Below are 19,760 nucleotides of genomic sequence, written 5' to 3'. Positions count from 1 at the left end.
TGTACCATGATTGAGTTATGTATCTCCATGATTAGTGATACGTACTCCTAAAAGATACATATAAAATATACATTTACACCCTTTTAAATTAATCTACTTTAACATCATGGTACAGTTGAATACTAGCATATAATGATTCATGATTGGACATGCATTCCGTGATTGTGTAAGGTACTAAAAAGAGTGTCAGTTATAGAAGACAATGTGTAAGGTACTAAATAGAGTGTTTCAACAACCCAATTGATGCTTTTCTTTATTCATTTATTGTGGGTCCACAACTAAACTAGTATGGTATTAATTTGATGTCTTGATTTGTTTTGACTGTGGTTGTGTGTCGGTAATGTTAACTAATCGAATCACATTCGAAGAAAGACGTCATTGAAAAGTTACTTTTTGTAAGTCACGGAGATGGGTTTCAATACTCATGACCCGACTACAATACAGAACCAAATCAAATTAGCTTAAAATATTCAAAGGATAAAGCCAAATCTCCTAACACAAAATCAGTATATCATATCAAACATACCAATTGGTTTCCACACTCCGTATTTAATTTCATAAAAAGAAACTAATACTAACCATCATCTAACAAATATTACGTTACATAATACTTGTACAACAAGAACCAAAAAAAGAAAAAAAATACTGAAATCCTTGTCCCAAAAATAATAATTATTGGGTGTAACATTCTTATTCAATGAATCCCGAAAACTATATATATAGGTGTCCAACCTTGTGATATTCGGTCTACTACCGCCTAGCTAGCTAAAACAAGCCAATAGGAGGTTGTAGTCGCTGATGTTGTCCAATTTTTGGGTCAAGAGGAGGTCTTGATTCATCTATCAGGTTTGTCTCCCCTGATTCTGATCCTTTGAAACATCCCCAATACCGCCAAAAGAGCATGTTTCGTGGCTCCCGGGGTTGTCACCCGAGTGACTAGATGGTTGTGGTTTCTTTGTCACCTTGACTTCGGGCATGGCCACATATTTTGGCTCGACGTTTTCTACCTCGCTAACCATAACCTTTTCTGCTGCCATTGCTCAAAATCGTAGTTTTAAAGACAAAATATCAAACCGCGAAACGAGTAAAAGCAGAGTCGTGATAACAACGGCCTCCCCTTAATATCCCTATTCCCTATTTATATAGTACCGTGTGAAAAGTTGTATAATGGTATTGGATAACAATTAGACTTCTTGGAAATTCACTTTCCATACCAAAATTATGTTTATAGATTATCCGTACTTACAAAGAGAAAGAGTTTATGCATATCTCTAATTACTTAAAATTAAAAGACATATATGACCCTTAAAACATCAACTAGATTTAATCATACACTAACACTAACCTACGAAGTTCATATTAACGGACGTATAGTAGTATAAGATGAAACAATAAAATATCGAGATCTAAATAAATCAAGAAAATTACTAGAAAGTATGTCACCACATTATCATGTGAGTAGTTAGCATTTTATTATTATATTTTGATTTTGATATTTTGAATTTAATCCATATGTTTTGTTTTTTGTTTAACATTCGTTTTTTGTTAGAGTATGTTCACCTCATATGTGGTCTTTAAATTGACCGGACAAGATGTTATTACGGTACACAAGGAAAACCCTGAGATAGATCATCAACTGACACGATATATACGGCATTGAATGTCATTTAAGGTAAAACTTACGCACTTTGAATTCAAAACATACCTTCATTGGAGGTTTAGGATACGGCTGAGCTATCAACCCATTAACATCCATATGCTTTATGCATGGCGTAGTTAAACTTATTTTATAATATTTGTTGCATATGTTAATACTAAATACTTAAAATATTGTTTACTTAGAAGTTTTCTTTTAAAATGTCATAAATTAAAAAGGTTAAATGCTTTTCAACATACACCAATCAAAAGTTTTATTGGAACCAGAAATTAATATTTAAAATGAAATATTTTCTTTGGTTAAAATCTGTACATAGTACTCGCATAAAGTATTTACGATTTTTAAAATATAATAGTCTGGAAAAAAAAACTGTAATCAATATTTGTATGAAGTTAATTTTCATATATTTTTTTTTTTAGCTTTCGTGTTCATTAAGTTGTGATATTGATGATACATTTTTTGTTTCACAATTATTATAAGATTTATATATCTTGAGACTACTCGTCCAATGAATGGGTCTGAGCACTAATTTTATAATATTTATTGCATATGTTAATACTAAATACATAAAATATTGTTTACTTGAAGTTTTCTTTTAAAATTTCATAAATTAGAAAGGTTAAATGCTTTTCAACGTACACCAATCAAAAGTTTTATTGAAACCAGAAATTAATATTTAAAATGAAATATTTTCTTTGATTAAAATCTTTACATAGTACTCGTATAAAATATTTACGAATTTTAAAAAATAATAGGCTGAAAAAATATTATATAAAGGCCTCTTTTGTGGATAATAATAGAAGTGTTACCTTAAAGTTGCCACATCGATTAATTTACGTATATCTACTTTTTTAAAATATTAATTTAGTTTAATTATTCGAAGGTGTTTGAATTACTCAAAATCTCCAATATATTTGTATGATACCAGGGTTGGTGTCCGCGCGTTGCGGCGGTTAAACGGTGATAATAATACAAAACAGTGGAGGAGGAATCGATATGCGTGTGTGTAAATAGAAAGGAGAGAAAGAAGTGATTGTGCGTTAGATATTGAGTTTAGAAATATATAATTAGAGATAATGTGTAAATTAGGGGCAATATGGGGATATTGAAAAGATTGTTGAATTTCCTAAAATAGAAAGTCTAATATGTTTTATAAGGATTATAAAAGTAGGGGTATTTTAGGAATAATAAAAAATTGCTTAATTTTTTAATTTCAATACCCTTTATAAGGGTTTGTAGATATATATACTCATCTTATTTAGTCAAGTTTTCCATTTATGTAATTAATTGGTTTAAATAAACTTTTGAATTCATATGTTAAAATACACATAAAATAACTTTTTCATAGTAAAAGATTTATTTCCAAAACAAAGATTATAATAAATTACAACTACATACGATACCTTCTTTAACTATTAAACCACCAACGAAAACCACCATATTACATAAGGAATGAAATCATTTAAGTGTTTAAAAATAACATTACATAAAGATTAATTGGTATATGAATGCACATATCTATAATAATATAACTAGAACAAGGGGGTTGGAGGTACACTTGACACTCATATTCCCCTCTTTGAGTCTAATACTCTATCCTTATTATCAATCCATTTTTTTAAATATTTTTTTAATAATGACCGACCTTTATTAGTTTTAATAAAAAAATTTATTATTATTATTATTATTTATTTATATATATCGGGTACACTTGACATCCTTAATCCCCCTCCTTTAGCCTAATACTCCCTCCTTATTACTTCTCTATTTTTTAAATATTTTTTTAATAAAAATTGGTTGACTTTTAATAAAAAAAATCTCATAAAAAATCTTTATTATTATTATTATCTATATATATACCGCCTGAAAAGAACCCTCACATATTCTCAACCTTAAGAGAAAACCTACGGTAAAAAAAAAAAAAAAAGTATATACTCTACACCTTTTGTTTCTCTTTTTATTTAATTAAAGTTAAAAAAAAAATGTTAAACTGGAATCAATATTTGATGTGCCATATTTTATATCATTTTCCACGTGATTTTAGGACCAATTATTCGTATTTTTTTTAGTTTTATATCCAACTTTCGATCCTTTGAGGTATTGTTAAATGTTTTTAGGTTGGAAAATGATTATACGAAGGAATTGGTTGTTTTAGATGATTTATGGAAGAAACGAGAGAAGGGTTCGGTCGAAATCAAGTGAAAGACGAAAAAAACGGAACCTGGAGCACGTAACTCCCGTTAATGATGTCACACCCGTTACATGGAGATTTTCCAAAATTCCTGTAACGGGGCGTTATGATGAAAACGGCCGTGAAGTGTCTAAAGGCGTGTAACACCCGTTAAGAGGCTAACGCCCGTTAGGGCTTGTGTAGGCGTGTAACGGCCGTGATATATATAACGGGCGTTACACGCTGTTTTTGTATATATACACGATTACGGTTCTGCATTAAGGGACGGATCTTTGGCATAATTTTCTTAGTTTTCTCATAGTTTCTAGCATTTTGGAGCAAACGAGTTGTTAGGGTTTCTTATCTTTTCAGCTTGGGATTGTTATCATTATTCCTACCGGATTCTCTGCAATTGATTGGTATAATATGATTTCTTCTCTATTTGTTTGTTTTAGTCTTTTTAATATGAGTGGCTAATTCTCTTTGCACTCGCTTTGGTAGCAAGCATGTCATAGGGTCAATTTAATGTTACTTGTAATTGTTGAACAAGGTTTTTATGTTTGATCGAAGATCCACATTTATTTGGGTTTAAATATTGTTTTTCTCTTCTATATTTATTGATTGATAATTGTAATTACAAGTTCATGAGAAATCTATGTCATTATCAATTGATTTACGTAATGGTTGATCGGTCTATATTTAACCTAAAGTTGTTGGAGTTCGGGAGAAACCAACGATAAAGATTTTAAACAATTAAATCCATTTTGAGTGTGTAAACGCTTATGATAGAGGGATCTGATTAGGCGAATAAGCAGTTCGGGAGAAAGCTTTTTAAAGATTAAATAACAAAATTAGCTTAGGTTCTTAATGCTTAATTGTTTTGAGTAGATTTTAAGTGCGCGAGCAATAATCATATTTAAAGCAATTAAAGTATCAAGTATAACGGGAGTTCATATTGGTACTCTTTTAAGTCGTTCAACAAATGCAAGTAATGTTTAGACCCGATGATTGGCATGTAAGCCGATCCAAGTAGGCGTCCCTTTTAAATTATTGTTTCGATTCAACAAAACTTCTCTATTCGATTAATCCTATGGGATTACTAACTATTTGCAAAGTGGCAATTCGACCACAAAACCCCCTTTCATTTGAATCGCTTTATTATCAACAATTGCTTAATAAGTCTTTGTGTTCGACCTAGGTTTACCAAGTCAACTATACTGCATACGAACGGGTCCACTGCCTGCAAGTGTGTAGTAGTCAGTAGCTAGGTATTTCGTGTTTATAAATTTAAGACTAGAAAATACACATCAATATTAATATGGAGTTAATTTTCAGATGTTTCTTCTTTAGCTTTCATATTGATTAAGTTGTGATATTGGTCAAACCCTTTTTGTTTCTTTTTTTTTTTATTTAACTAAAGTTGGAAAAAAAAAGGAAAACTGCAATCATTATATATATGAAGTTAATTTTTATATGTTTCTTATTTAACTTTCGTATTAATTAAGTTGTGATATTGGTCATACACTTAACGTTTTTCTTTTTTTTTTAACTAAAGTTGAAAAAAGAAAGAAAATTGAAATCAATATTTATATAGAGTTAATTTTCATATGTTTATTCTTTAACTTTCGTATTCATTAAGTTGTGGTATTGGTTATACACTTTTTGTTTCACAAACAATTATTATAGGATTTATAAATCTTAAGACTACCCGTTCAATGGACTGCCTGAACAATAGCAATAATAATATAATAAAAAATGATTGACATGTTATACGAGTCATGAAATATTGAAATTGAATGGAACATTCTCCATAGACAATGTAATTTCTTCTAATTTGTCGTTCATTATTTAATGAAGTATTTGTGCAGATATCATTGACATGTTATTCAAGAAAGAACAAACTGTTACAATCCGAAAACACCAAAGAAGATTTAAAACGATAAAAGAAGAAGTATGAAGTGTCATTCTTGAATTCATTTACAAGGGTTTCACAAACAAAACAATCACATCAAATCGGGTTGCTCACTAAATACATCATAAATTCGATATAAATTAACGTACTTTCTCTGTGGTACCCCACATATGTATCATACTTTTCCCTGTTACAAAAATTACAAGCTTCACCAAAACCTGCAAAACGGTTGTAAAGTCAGGTTCTATGCTATACCATGATCCGTTTCTTCCCTATCTCTAGAAATGGAAACATGGGTAGTTTGGGTAAGATATTAGTTGGGTCGACCTACAAACACTTCCTTTGTCCATATTAATTGAATTCATGTGATTAATTAATGAGCTGATATTATTGAAAAAGTTGTATGATTAATAAAAATAAATTGTAAGCTTTTTCAATTTAGGAGGTTTTTTACATTTGAATATAGTTTAGGTAAGTGTAAACGCATTTCCTTTATAATTTAACAAATTTGATGAGTCCGAGACAATAGTCTAAATGAATGCATGATTATGTCCAAATAACTGAACTACTCTTAGATGGAAGTTTTAGCATCCTAACGAAACCATAAGCGAGCATCAATGGATTACATACCATGAAATCAGCCAAGATACTTCAGCAAGACACCATCATTTCCTAGCACGAATCCTTGTCTATCATTGATAAACCTGCACGAGATGTGTAAGAAGATAATCAGTATAAAAGCTGTATGTTTTATAAAAGGATGATCAAGTTACAGAGCTAGATCCGCTTGAGTTTATAAATATCAGGAATTGCCGAATGGGATCTGAAAAATGATTGATAAACTCACTTTACTGAGTACAGATTAGCAGCAATATCATCCGCTGCTTTGTCACGACTCCATGACTTTCCACTATTGGTTGTTTTCAAAAGGACTCCACTTCCACCAGCTGCCCAAGCTTCGTCCTGCATTTCGGATATTTAAAAACTCGAGTGGGTTGTCAATTACCATGTGCAAGTATACTGGTCTAGAATGAAAGGACTCAAGAAATGTAGATATCCAACACTTGTTAAATCATGTCTTTACAGTAGATGCACACATCTTTAATACTTTATAATGGTGAAAACATGCACACTAAAAGAGGGTAGCCGTCCCTCTGAAAGCTCTGCAACCCATTCCTTGGCCAACATGGAATATCATACACGCTATACTTGTGCACAAATAATCTCCAGTTTCAAAAATCTGACTATAAGCCATCTTTTTATAAATTGTTATTGGGGCATAGAAAGAAGACCTGAACTCGGTGTTTCCTCAATCTGAATAGATCAATCTGGATTATAATTGATATGGGTCCTGACATTCTTTTACTACGAAACGTCTTTGGTTTGCACTAAACTTTAAAGATCTAACAGAAGTTTCAATGTTGGAATGTGACCTGTGTGATTACTTCAAGTCAAAATTTTATCTTTTTAATTTTTTGTGACTTGGTTTCACATGGAGCACCAGATTCAAACTTTTAAAGTTAAAAAAAAAAACACTAGGTGCTATTATAGGTGGCAAACTCAACCATTTTCCTTACAAATGGGTTAATTCGGGTTGTGTTCTGTATTAAATGGGTCAATATAAGAAGCTAAGTTAAACGAGGAACGGATTAAAAGTTGTACAAAGTCTATTTAAATGCATATCTCTCTTAAATCATTGAATTTATTGATGCTTCAACTATATAAAAAATGGACATAAAGGTGGCTCCAGTGAACCCAACCTGACCGTGCTTAAAATCACACATTTCTACACGAACATATTTGGAGAGGGTACTCCGTGTAGAACTTGTGGACTTGTTGACTAAAAGTGCCATACACTATGGTCATAGTCATAGACTCATAATTTGGAAGTTTTTTAAATGCAAAGGACTAGGTGCAAGAAACACTCTCATCCAGGATTACATACGTGCAAACCACGTAACAAAAGTTAACACAAATTGATATTACCTTTGATTTGTAACCAACATCAAGAATGCCAAAACCACGACTCTGTACTGGAATTTCTTCAAACTCCTCAGTTATCTAGAGGATTAAAGTTCAGGCGATTAAAGTGTCAATGGAATGAAGAAGACTAATTTCAATCTGTTTTGCTTTGCTAAATTACAAGAAAAGCAGGAGCGCATGCTGTATAAAAAATTGGAGCAAACGTTATATTTGAAATTTCACTTACCCCTGTGCCTTTGCTGAGATAAAGACCCCCACCACGTACGAGTAGCCAAAGCCCACCATCCGCTCTCCAACCCATGTTCTGGATTCGTCTTGCAACTGACCTATTATGGGGTTGCCAGTAGGGCTACAGTTGTACCATTATAGGTTCAGTGAGTGAGCAAAATATAACTATCCAAGATTTTCATACTCAAACAAAAAAATTCACCATTTCAGACACTAATATGAAAGAATCCTGACAAAATCAGTTAAAAAAATCTGCAAAATGACCATTTATAACAGCATACCATTTTGGCAATTTTCGAATGGAACTATCATAATTTGTTCACTATATGTGAGAAATATAATGTCAAGAAAGAGCATAACCTGCCCTGGCTCCCAAGTCAAGTAGAAGTTACCACGACTGGAAACAGCAACATAATTTCCTTCCGGGGAGCGATTCACAGTATTGAAGGTACCCGTATAGTAACTAGCCCCACTAATGCCACTAGAAACCGTTCTGCAATCGGATAGAGTTTTGTGAATGTTAGTTAATACGGAAACACAAACACATAAAGGTTGCCGTTAATTGACGCTTAAAAACAACACACTCCTAATAACCATGTCTAACCAATAGATCACCTATTAAGAGTAGCCGAAACAGTTTCTTGCACCGCTGCTTTCCAGTTGTAACCTCTGTTTGATGTAACATATATAGCGCCTTCATCTGTTACCATCTCTGCACTTTTATCTCCAGTTGCCTTTATATACACCTACAAGGTTTTTTAATTATTTATTTAAAACATCTCTTTAGCTTCTACGGATAAATTTGTTACAGAAAATACAGAATATAGAACAGAGTATTACCATGTCACCAGGGAGTTCAGCACTTAATGGTATACGCTCCCAACTGTCTCCGCTGTCTGATGTGTGTAACAGAATGGCAGGTTTTCCAACAATCCAGCCTTCTTTTCCTTTGAAACTGATGGCATTAAACCTGTAATTAAAATCTTCATCTTCAGCTGAAGATATTGAGCGGGATACCCACGTGTTGCCCCCGTCTTTAGTCTCTAATAGAGTTTGTCTTGTCCCCAATAAAAAACCTACCACAAAACGCCATCCAAACATTCCTCAAAAGTCAAAATCAGTCCAAAACTTTACAGGAGAAAAGATATCAAAATATGTTTGAAGAAACACATCAAATATATTATAATGTCTACTATGGATAATAGAGATGATACATATGGACTACTTGACATTAAAATAGATATAGTGTAGTCTATGATTTGTAAAGAGCTAATGAGCTATTGTATAGATTTTTTGGTGAATTCAGATTGATTATAGGTGGTAACAATGGGCATGTCCATTGTTTGGCCAAAATCAGGAAGTGTACGTTTGAATGTTTCTAATAAAATTAGAAGATTTCTTTAAAAATATATATATATATATATATATATATATATATTATAATGTCTTACGCAGATTGAGCAATATAGGTTTTGTATTGAAAGAATCTTCTAACTGTTTGTATTTTTCTTTAGCAGTGTTGTCAATATACTCGTTAGAAAGAATCACATAATAGTTTTATTAGATCCTTGCGTCCCAAAATTATTGTCCACAAACTCACTAATATGGTTACAGATGCTAAGGGCGCTCACCCAGTCTAAACATTCCATTTCACATATTATCCACAAACATGTGAATATGGTCATGTTAAAATAACTAAAAACTGACAAGATCGATGTTAGGTATTAAGACAGTATACAATAATTCTGACTAAACCGATCCTAAAACTACAACGACCACACTTGAATTGCGAAAAATCCAAGGAGGGAGGAACCCCATCCTCGAAACCTAACAAAAACGCATAACCACTGGAGAGAAATCACCCACTAGAAAGACACTCACTTAAACAACATTGTCTCCCACATCATCGATGTTTTTAGGAACGTGGATAGAATATTGTCAATTAATTGTTGGTAGTGTTTTCTTAATTAATTAAGCCAAATGCTGTAAACATATAAGTTCACATGGGTTGTACTTTAATTAACACCAACGGGCCATCAAGCTTATTAAATCAATATGAGCATATATGTATGTATATATTATATATACACGCACACATGAGAGATAGAGAGAGAGACCGTGAGAAGGATCATCGGGGACGAAAGCGATATCGAGAAGGACAACACCAGGATCAATGGGAAGATAAACTCTTTCCCATTCAGAAAGACCATCCGCAGCTTTAGCAGCAGAAGGTGAGATACTACCAACCAATGGAGCTAGCGAAAGCGCGGCAGCAGCATTCGCGGTGTCCGAAATGAACTCGCGACGATTCAATCCCGAAGCTTTGATGCAGCTGCTGCTCCTAGAAGAAGAAGAAGTTTGTTGGTGGTGGAAGTTTCGACGTCGATGATTGAACAAAGAATTAAGAAGTGAAGAAGGCTGCTGCTGCTGCTGCCTATTAATAACTGGGTTTGAAACATGAATTAGCAGCTTTGCATTTGCTGCTGCAGACATTTTCCTTCTGTTTTTTTCAACAAAAAGAAGTTGTTGTTTCTTTGTTTACGGATTGGTTTCTTATCCAAAATGTGGTTCGCGGGAGTGAGATTATGAGTGGATATAGTCACTTCACCGATACTTTACTTTGTTATCATTTGTTTACATATCTATACTCTTTACTCTCCATTCTAATATATCCTTATTTCTATTATATAAAACAAAACATGCCTTTAAAAAAATTAACTTTTATTTCTCTCTCACGCAGAAACACATAGAAAAAACCCTAACCCAAAATTCTTCTTCCTCCCCGCCCTTTCATATCCCACACAACAATTCATCACATCTCCAACCGCAATGAAATTACTTTTACGTTAGTAACCATGCCATTACCGTAACCGTTATAGCTGCTGCATTGCGTGAACACCTATCTAGTTATAATATTAATAATTTATATATACTTCTTTTTTATTCTTTTATAGGGGAAAAATATATATAAATTCAGTCTCTTAACATATTCCATCCATAAAAATGGAAATTAATATGCGTGTTCTCATTCGTTACCATACAAATTTTCAACTTTCCATCCTGCAAAAATACGTATAGTGTCACAATTTATTCTCATGATGATACAGCGGTCACAGAAAGGCTTGCTAAGGTTTCTATTGAAATAGTCGAAAAACCAAACTTGTCTACCACACATAGACATTGGTTTATAATGAAGTATTATTATATGGATATAAATATAACATAAATTCTGTCCAAAGAAACAGAGACATTTTCAACCTCCTGACACTATCTAAATGTGTATCACTGGCCAAAAAATTACAATCATGTTACCAATTCTTTCTATTTTCTTTTCACAATGACACTAATTCTCTATATCTTTCTCCACTTTGTCAACATGCATTTTGTTTAACTAAGCAAAAATTGAATCAAATTACTAATCACGAGCAGCCTTGCTCTTCCGGCCGCTTATTGGCTTTGGCAATCCATCAAAAAGTGGACTTGCTATAGCTGCTATAGACAGCCCTTGAAGATCTGCCTTCAAGTTTAACATAGACGCCAGCCAGGTTGATGATGGAGGTGGGCTAACGTTGTTATTATCGGTCTCCGATTGTTGAAAGGTTGGTGCACTTGAAGATTTCCTCACTCCACTGAAAGCATGAGCCGTGGTGGATAAATCACTCGACCCTAAAGGAATCATGAAGGATGCACCTAGTTCGGATTCAGTAGTTGTACCATGAACTGTTTTAGGCACGAATTCGTAGTCCTGTTTAATCAACATTTCTGGGGTCCGGTTGTTAAGATCAACCTCAGACTTGCGCCTTCTTACCAACTTCTCAATGCTTTTATCAGAACTAGCTCCTTTCTCGCTTGCAATGGAACCGTTATCCATTTTGAATATCTTGGAGAACTCATTAGCATCACTTTTTGACTTCCTGTGATGACCCAGGATTGGATTGGAGGTTTCAGTCATTTCAAAACCTTCACCCACACCTTTATGATCTTTTGCTGGAAGACCATAATAGTCTCGTAAAGAATTGATGGATGATGAGATGTTCCTTTGGGGCGACGATGATAATTTTAAGGATGTAACTGGACTAACCGAATCAGAATATCTACCGTTGGGCCGAGTTATCTCAGGACTGTTTTCTCTGCATGAATATAACCATAATAAGCATTCCACCTAAGCATATGACACACTTATGTGTTGTCCTTGATTGTTTGATTCACAAAGATGGAGAATTTACTGAAATATTATCGTGTATATTGATAGATACGAAATTCTGTTTACAGACCCTTTCTATTTATACTACACAAAGTGACTGTTCACGGATAGTCACGCCTATTCACAACTGAAATAACTTCCTATAACTGCTATTCAGTTATTAACCATCCTATTGAGTATTGACATACTAAGCCCTTAGGCTTTACAATTATTACACAACGCACTATACATACAGTATTAATATTAACCGAGCAATGAATCAGGATTAGGTCCACATTATGCACATATTAAGTAGTTAAATTCATCATGGCAGGTTATTTTAGTTTTCCAAATAGAAAGACGATGATATGGTCAGATAAGTCAGAGATTAGAATTAAGGTGAAATATCACTAAGATATCAGAACATGATACTTTTAAAATCAAATAAACATAGCATTTGCCGCCTTCAGTCCAACTAATGTGCAAAGTAAAAGCAAAACACCACCTCCACATTAGGCTGATGCTTGATGCTTCATGAGGCACTACAATACACTAATTTGAAAACAGCTGACTGGGGATGGATAGTTACTTTAGTGACAATTCGAGTATACATGGTAATAAATAAGAACTCATACAGCTGATTCCAATATCATAAGCAAAGGGAAAGTTTAGACTGCGAATTTTTACTTTGGTGGTTCTGATAGATCATTGTTTCCTATCGTTCATGCTTAATTTCTGAAGAACATACAAAGCAAATACTTACATGCACATCATGTATGTGTATATAGGCTAATGTCCCATTTGTGCATGCACAAATATAATATACAAAGAGCTTACATATAAAGGCCCTTTGTGCTTCTGTATTCATATGTTGATGACATACCCAGTATCCCATGTAGATTAGTCAACTAAAGTAAACTATAATATAACACAAAAGCCCCCCAAGTTTCTCTAGTATAAAAGGGGATTGAGTGACTTCAACTTTTTCATTATGTTGAAATTACACACATAATGTTTTGCCTCTATTCCTCTCTTCTAACCAATACAGTAACATCAGTGGATATTGATTAAATACTTTTGAGTAGAACTCAGAAAAATCATATGTTACTCCCATCCTCCTAAAAAAAATAAGTTATGATTCGACTATGTTGATAAATGAAAGTCATTTAGTCAATGGCAGACCTAGGGTGGTGCTCAGGGGTGCTCATAAAGGACATGGGTTTTTTTCTACATAGTGCTTAGTTTGCCTATTACATTTTTGCATCTAAACATAATACAAGACCTATCCCCATTCCCCAATTATAATTTAAGCCCAATATGTAACACAAAATAAAAAAAGATAAGACTAGCTGAAAGATGTTTTTTCTGAAATGAAGTTCATGAACACAGATTTGTGTAATCGGCTGAGAGATGAATCATTGGATTGGGATTTACTCGTGCTATAGAGAAAGAAGGGCTTTGAGATGTTACGAATGTGGCTATACGCGATTGTTTCTTTTATATTGCCAGCAAAAGTAATTGTGCAGCAAGTGACATTTGGGGTCTTAGGCCCGTAAAGTAATAACCATATACCTCAATATCCGAAATGGAGCTAAGCTTGCACCCAGCAGGGTAATATAGTAAATAAAACCTTAAATTCTTTACTAAATCAGGCATCTTTCTTTTTAGTTCACCAAACTTTCTATTTACATCAATTGGTAAAATACAACCTTAAATTCTTTACAAATAGTAAAAGTTCGCCTGAAAGTGTTGATTATGATAGGGTTTGAGGACGCGACATGTGACAAACAAAAGTAGACCGGTATTGAAGAAAATTTAAATTCCCCAAATTGAGGATTTATATTATCTGGCTACCATATTATGATGACGTGATGTGTGACTCGGTTACCAGCTGGCAGCTATCAGATAAGCCGGTCAAATTTTATGTTACATGAATAATTAAACATAATAACCCTTTAATTCGGGGAAACAAAACATATTATGTTACCCTAAAATGCCTGATAGTCAAATATTGGATTTTCTAGGGACGGGGAAACTTGTAGCAGGAATAGTAAAAAATCATTGAATCAAAGAACCTCATATCAATCGATTCTAACGAAGATGAAAATAATGAATCTAGCAAAGTCCATAAGAATGTGCAAAAAGCAAGTAGTGATCAAACATAGAGAAAAGTAAAAACCTTTGAGTATGATGATATCCATTTGACATAATTACAGGAGAAGGCGGATGCCGCCCTGGTAACGGAATCTTTAACGACTTGCAGGCAAACATTTGTAAGTCTGTTGTTAGACCATTCAACCTCTTGATGTCAGCCACCTAACATACCCACAAAACAAAACAACTATAATAACAAACAAACAAAAATCTAAATATCCATCCAAAATATAAACACTATAATACAATACATACATATATCAACGAAAACATAAAAACAAATGAAATGAATATTATCCCCATATGTATATATATATTAATCAATGGCGGTAAGAGTAAAATAGAAGTACCTCAACACCGTATTTAATAGCGACGCCAGCTAGTGTATCAAATTTTGTCACAATATGTTGAATAAAACCGGCACCGACAGCGACACCGACACCGACAGAAGAAGATGATGTCGGTTGTGGTTGCATTAGTAAGGAACTTGAAACACATACACTACTACTAGTACTGGGATACATCAGCACATTTGTATCTGATGTTGTTACTGCTGATTCCATTATTATAATAATAGATATATATAACTACCAGTGGATCTACTACTGAATTAATTAGTTTCAAATGAACTAGTAAAAAAAAAACAAAAATCAAACTGATTGATATGCGAGATCTGATTTGATAAGAAGATTTAATTAAATCAATTGAGAGTTTGCTGGATTTTAAAAATAGTTAGTGTGTGTTTTTGAGATGTTTATAAAAATACTAGTAATATCATTGAGGAGGAGTGGTGGTGGTGTTGGGTGACGGTGTTGCAGGGCCATTGATAAATAAAAAGGCAGCCTAAATCTATGGAGATTGTATACGATGATGATGAGTCAGTCAAAAGCAAGTCTAATAAAATAAAGAGAGAACTGCATCTTATAAAATTATTTTATTTTAAAAAAATAATTAATCAACTTAACTTATATACTTAAAAATCAACATTAAACCTTAAGAATTTGACTTAGAAATCAACATTAAACCTTAAGAATTTGACTTATAGATTTCATATAAATGCCATTTTTTTTTTATAAATTAGAATCAACTTATCAATAATTTCACTAGTGAAGTTAAAAGATCATTAAATTAAAATTTAAAGGTCTATAAAAATATTAATTTTTAATAACAAGTAATCTTTACACAACATATTTTTTTGTCATACATAACAATATATTCATCGTATAATTATAATACATATAATGTTGTGTATGATAAAAGTGTTTGGTAAAGACCATTTTCTTTTTAAATTGTGTCCCTTAATTTTGATAGTTAAAGATCTATTCAACTTATTAGTAAGTAAAGTTATTTTCAACTTTAATGAATTTATGTCCTAATTTTATTTAGGATGCCTTTGTGGTTGTTTTCTTGTGGACTACTATTTGGTTTGAGCGTGAGTCTAAACTACCAGGCCTGACTCATAGACGGCTCTTGGCGATATTACTCGTGCTTAATATATGTTCCAATGATGTTTTCGGTTTTGATCGTTACAAAAGGACTTCCGACATTGCCAATAAAAAAAAATTAAAATCTAAACTGAGGCACAAATCATTGTCAATGGAACATCTTCAACTTCCCAGTGATTAACGTTGTCAAAATAATCATTGTCAATGGAACATCTTCGACTTCCCAGTGGTTAATGTTATTAAAATATAACCGGGTCTCAAGCTAGTTAATAGTGCTAAAGATAGTAAAAACAAAAAACAAAATGTTAGTAAGGGTATATATGTTTGCCTGTGAATGTTGTAAGGGCCGATCTACTTCTCATAAGTGGCAACTATTAAAGCAAGTGATAATATTAAAGTGAACGGCAGGGCAGCCGATATATAAATGTCTGTATGCAAATTGCTTATAATATACCTTCAGTATTTTAACAGCATAATTCATATTCCAGTGGCAGTTCCCTTCTTATCAACTACGGTATTTATGAATAATTTTATCCACGTTGTTTGACGACTAAGTACCTTTTTCATATGCCCAGGGATGTCGCGTCATTTTATTTGATCTGGAACTTGATCCAAGATTTATCAAAACTTATCCAAGTTTGTAGTTAAATTCTGATGAGAAAATAGTTAAGAGAAATAAAATAGTCAGAAGGAAAAGCAGATGCAAAAAAGAGACGCATGTAATCTGAATAGAGAACCATTTGTTGAAACAAGGCAGCATACATCATCAGTTGTCCTGATAACACTAGGATCAACAAATTGCAATTCAAGCCAAAACATGACTCACTTGTTTTGAATGTTCAACTATTACAAACACCAATTTTACAATAACCTTTCATTTTATTCAACGGTTAAACATAATAAAGAGTTCGTCCATCGTACAAATAAAAATTAAACAGAAGGTAGCGAAGAGTATTGTGGGTGTGTGTGTGTGTAGAAATTACATCTACAATTATGATGCGAAAACCATACCATCAAAACATATAACATATTTAAGAATAAAGAAATGTATGATGCTACTTTTATTCAAGTAATGTAAATTGGGCGGATAGCCAAGTTTTCGCAAATAACCCAAAACTATAGATACACCTAGATAACCTTCTCTATTACAAAGAAAACCATTCACGTCAAATTTCAATCATTTTACATCAGAATAAAGCATAGCATTAACATTTAATGAACAATCAACTCTGCACATTATTCAAACTGGGGCATGTAAAAAATATATCTAAAGAACAGTATTATAATAATAACTTCAGAATTTAGATAACAAAATTCTTACTTGGTTTTCATAATTGCCTTTCATGCATTTTCTCTATGATGTTTTTCGCAGAGCCGTGTAACAACTTTTTATTAACTGACTTCGATCCTCACACATTGCCAAACATTTAACAATCTTAGCATTGACTACAATGTCGCAAGTCTTAAAACAATACACATCTCCATCTTGTACACTCACAATAGCATAAAAGGAAATGCTTTCACCAAAAAACCAATCACCGTACTAGAAAAACCGAAGATTTATGAGACACTACACAGATCACTGACCAAGAACAAAGAAAGAACATTAACCACTTTTTAAGGCTTCTTCAGCTTTTAGATTCAAAATCTAGCAAGTGATATGTGATAGTAACTCCTTACAAAATACAGGTCATGGCTATTTACCAGAAGACCTAGAATCAACCCTCACTGTGAACTGACTGTAACCAACGTAGTAAATAGTAGACTTATTTAAAATAGCGTGAGGACTTCAGCTTTTACCTGAATGAAAGAATCGCCTTTGCTCAGTCCATGTCAGCAATACCTGATAATGTCACTTCTCACAAGCTTAAGCTCCGGTAAATACACAATAACACAACCAACTCCACTCTTGAGAATGTATTCCATTTCGATTCTACACGCCAAACTTCACATGATCCTCATATTAAATCAATAATAATGCATACATCAATTAAGAAAAGCATCTCCGTCGGCATAGATGATGTGTGGCAGCTGAATGAGAGATACAGCCTTTTAATAGTGTCGTCACACCCATACTAGAGCATAAGCGCCAACCAGCCGAGACACGGCACCAACAACTCAAGTACTGATATAGATCATTTCAGGAAAAAGAAGACACGCGACTCAAAAGTTAAACTGTTAATTGCCAGTGTTCAATAAATCATCTTTTTAACAAGGTGTGAAATATATAAAGTCAAAAGAAAAAATAGGCGTGATATACCACTCCTAGGCAAATTATTGTTAGTGCATGACGTCATTTAGAGCTAACTAGTACATAGATCAGCTTGTGGACTGAATAACACAATTATACCACTTCCTGTATGTCATTATAGTAGGCCGAAATAATGCACTAAAGTCATTACCAGGCACAGAACTAAGAATTCAACATATCCTACGTTAACACCAAGACACTTAGGTACGCTAAAAATACCGTAAAACTATCCCCAGATAGTAGATATTATATAAAAAAAAATCCAATCATATTTTGAGTTAACCTGTATTTACTACATAACCTTATTATGTTTTGGTCATCAGATTAAAACCCAACATATATTTAACTACAGTAGAGGAGTTTAATTTTTTTTAAAATACTTAAATATAAATATTTCATTAATAGTTTCATAAATGAACCATTAAACCCAATATTACTACATGAAACTCAAGTTATTCATAGTATTCATATATTCATTATTGTGATTGAATAAGTTTCTATTGTTAGCTTAGTTTCATAAGATAGTTAACATGTATATATCAGATGGAGGGTGCATCGATGCAAAGGTAATGGAACTATATACAACAGAAATTATACAGTGTGTGTATGTATGAAATATTTAATTAATGAAGTTATATATAACAGAAAAACAAACTAAAACAACTTTTTAAAAAAACTACTTGCCATAGAGCATTATGTAGTTTTAAATATTTCCAAAAAAGTTAACGTAAACACTCTGTAAAAAGGTTTGAGTACAACAAATTCAATGTAAACGCATTTCAAAAGGGAAAAAAAATCCTCTAAACAGTAACTTTCCGTAAGAGAAAAACTATAGTGTCAACATAGGGGAAGCCCGAAAAGGTAATATCTAAAGAAAGATCGCCGACCTCAAGTTACTAGCCACCAAGAAAAAGTGAGTTTTACTCTGGCTTTTTCGGTCTTGTTTTGTTTCAGGGACTTACAATTGAAAACGTGAGATAGGATATTAAAAGAAAAGACCAAAACCAGAAAGCATAATAATACAAGTATAGTGGACTGACCGAAATATGAGCTTTAAATAACGGTAACACATTATCTTGGAACCACATTCTGAGTGATTTTCCTAATACAAAGAGAAGCACACATATCGAAAGCGTTGAAACATCGCAACTGAAACATTGAAGACAATTAGAAGAGTGTTTGAGTTTATTGCACCAAAACATAACATACTTTCATCTTTATATCGTTTATACCGTTGTATACAACGAAATTTGTTACATTTTCCCTGGTATGTCCTAGTTAGTCACATAAAACGATAAAAAAACATAAGCATATGATAGTAGGGTAGGGTTAACGCGAGAACCAAAACAAGGGTAAGAACTGTGATAACCACTATTTCCCCCTCTCTTTCCCTTTTTTGGTGTAGTTTTGTAATTTTTATATTTTTAATTTTGATTTTTGAGTTTTTTTTTTATTTTCTTTTAATAAAAACTCATTCCAAAAAAAAAATAATTTAATTTAACTTGTTGAAATAAAAAATTATATGGGTTATGTGTTGAAAAAGGATGGATACTATACGGGCGTTGCCTTTATCCAAACTAAAGGGGTTGTCACCGGACGCATATGGGAATGGTATGGATTTGATAGGCGGCGTTCCAAGAGATGGTGGTGGTTGGATACGGTACGGGCGTAGCCCTTAGCTCTAAGGGCTCCGCCCTTAGAGATGGTTTTTAGTGGTTCTCACCCTTGTTTTAGTTCTCAGTTGATCACTTCACTATGATAGTATGTGTAATTATTT

General features: G+C 33.0%; 2 protein-coding genes across 2 annotated transcripts; both read right to left on the bottom strand.

The window, feature by feature from the left end:
• Positions 1 to 5,757: 5,757 nt before the first annotated feature.
• LOC122611257 (photosystem II stability/assembly factor HCF136, chloroplastic) lies at positions 5,758 to 10,522 on the bottom strand. Its single transcript, XM_043784251.1, has 9 exons — positions 10,068 to 10,522; positions 8,791 to 9,026; positions 8,566 to 8,696; positions 8,311 to 8,443; positions 7,949 to 8,071; positions 7,726 to 7,800; positions 6,587 to 6,702; positions 6,370 to 6,443; positions 5,758 to 5,957 (listed from the first exon to the last, which is right to left on the bottom strand). Exons 1-8 carry the CDS (start codon positions 10,441 to 10,443, stop codon positions 6,377 to 6,379), a joined length of 1,257 nt encoding a protein of 418 aa, XP_043640186.1. The 5' UTR covers positions 10,444 to 10,522; the 3' UTR covers positions 5,758 to 5,957; positions 6,370 to 6,376.
• A 608-nt stretch (positions 10,523 to 11,130) lies between these two features.
• Positions 11,131 to 15,169, bottom strand: LOC122578920. The gene is made up of 3 exons (XM_043750972.1): positions 14,638 to 15,169; positions 14,313 to 14,449; positions 11,131 to 12,080 (listed from the first exon to the last, which is right to left on the bottom strand). The coding sequence occupies exons 1-3, from the start codon at positions 14,848 to 14,850 to the stop codon at positions 11,366 to 11,368; spliced, it is 1,065 nt and encodes a 354-aa protein (XP_043606907.1). The 5' UTR covers positions 14,851 to 15,169; the 3' UTR covers positions 11,131 to 11,365.
• Between the last annotated feature and the right edge of the window lie 4,591 nt (positions 15,170 to 19,760).

The sequence above is a fragment of the Erigeron canadensis genome, chromosome 8, assembly GCF_010389155.1.
Source record: "Erigeron canadensis isolate Cc75 chromosome 8, C_canadensis_v1, whole genome shotgun sequence".
NCBI classification, from domain to species: domain Eukaryota; kingdom Viridiplantae; phylum Streptophyta; class Magnoliopsida; order Asterales; family Asteraceae; genus Erigeron; species Erigeron canadensis.
The sequence above is the reverse complement of the archived record's forward strand: the minus strand, read 5'-3'. Positions and strand labels throughout refer to the sequence as shown.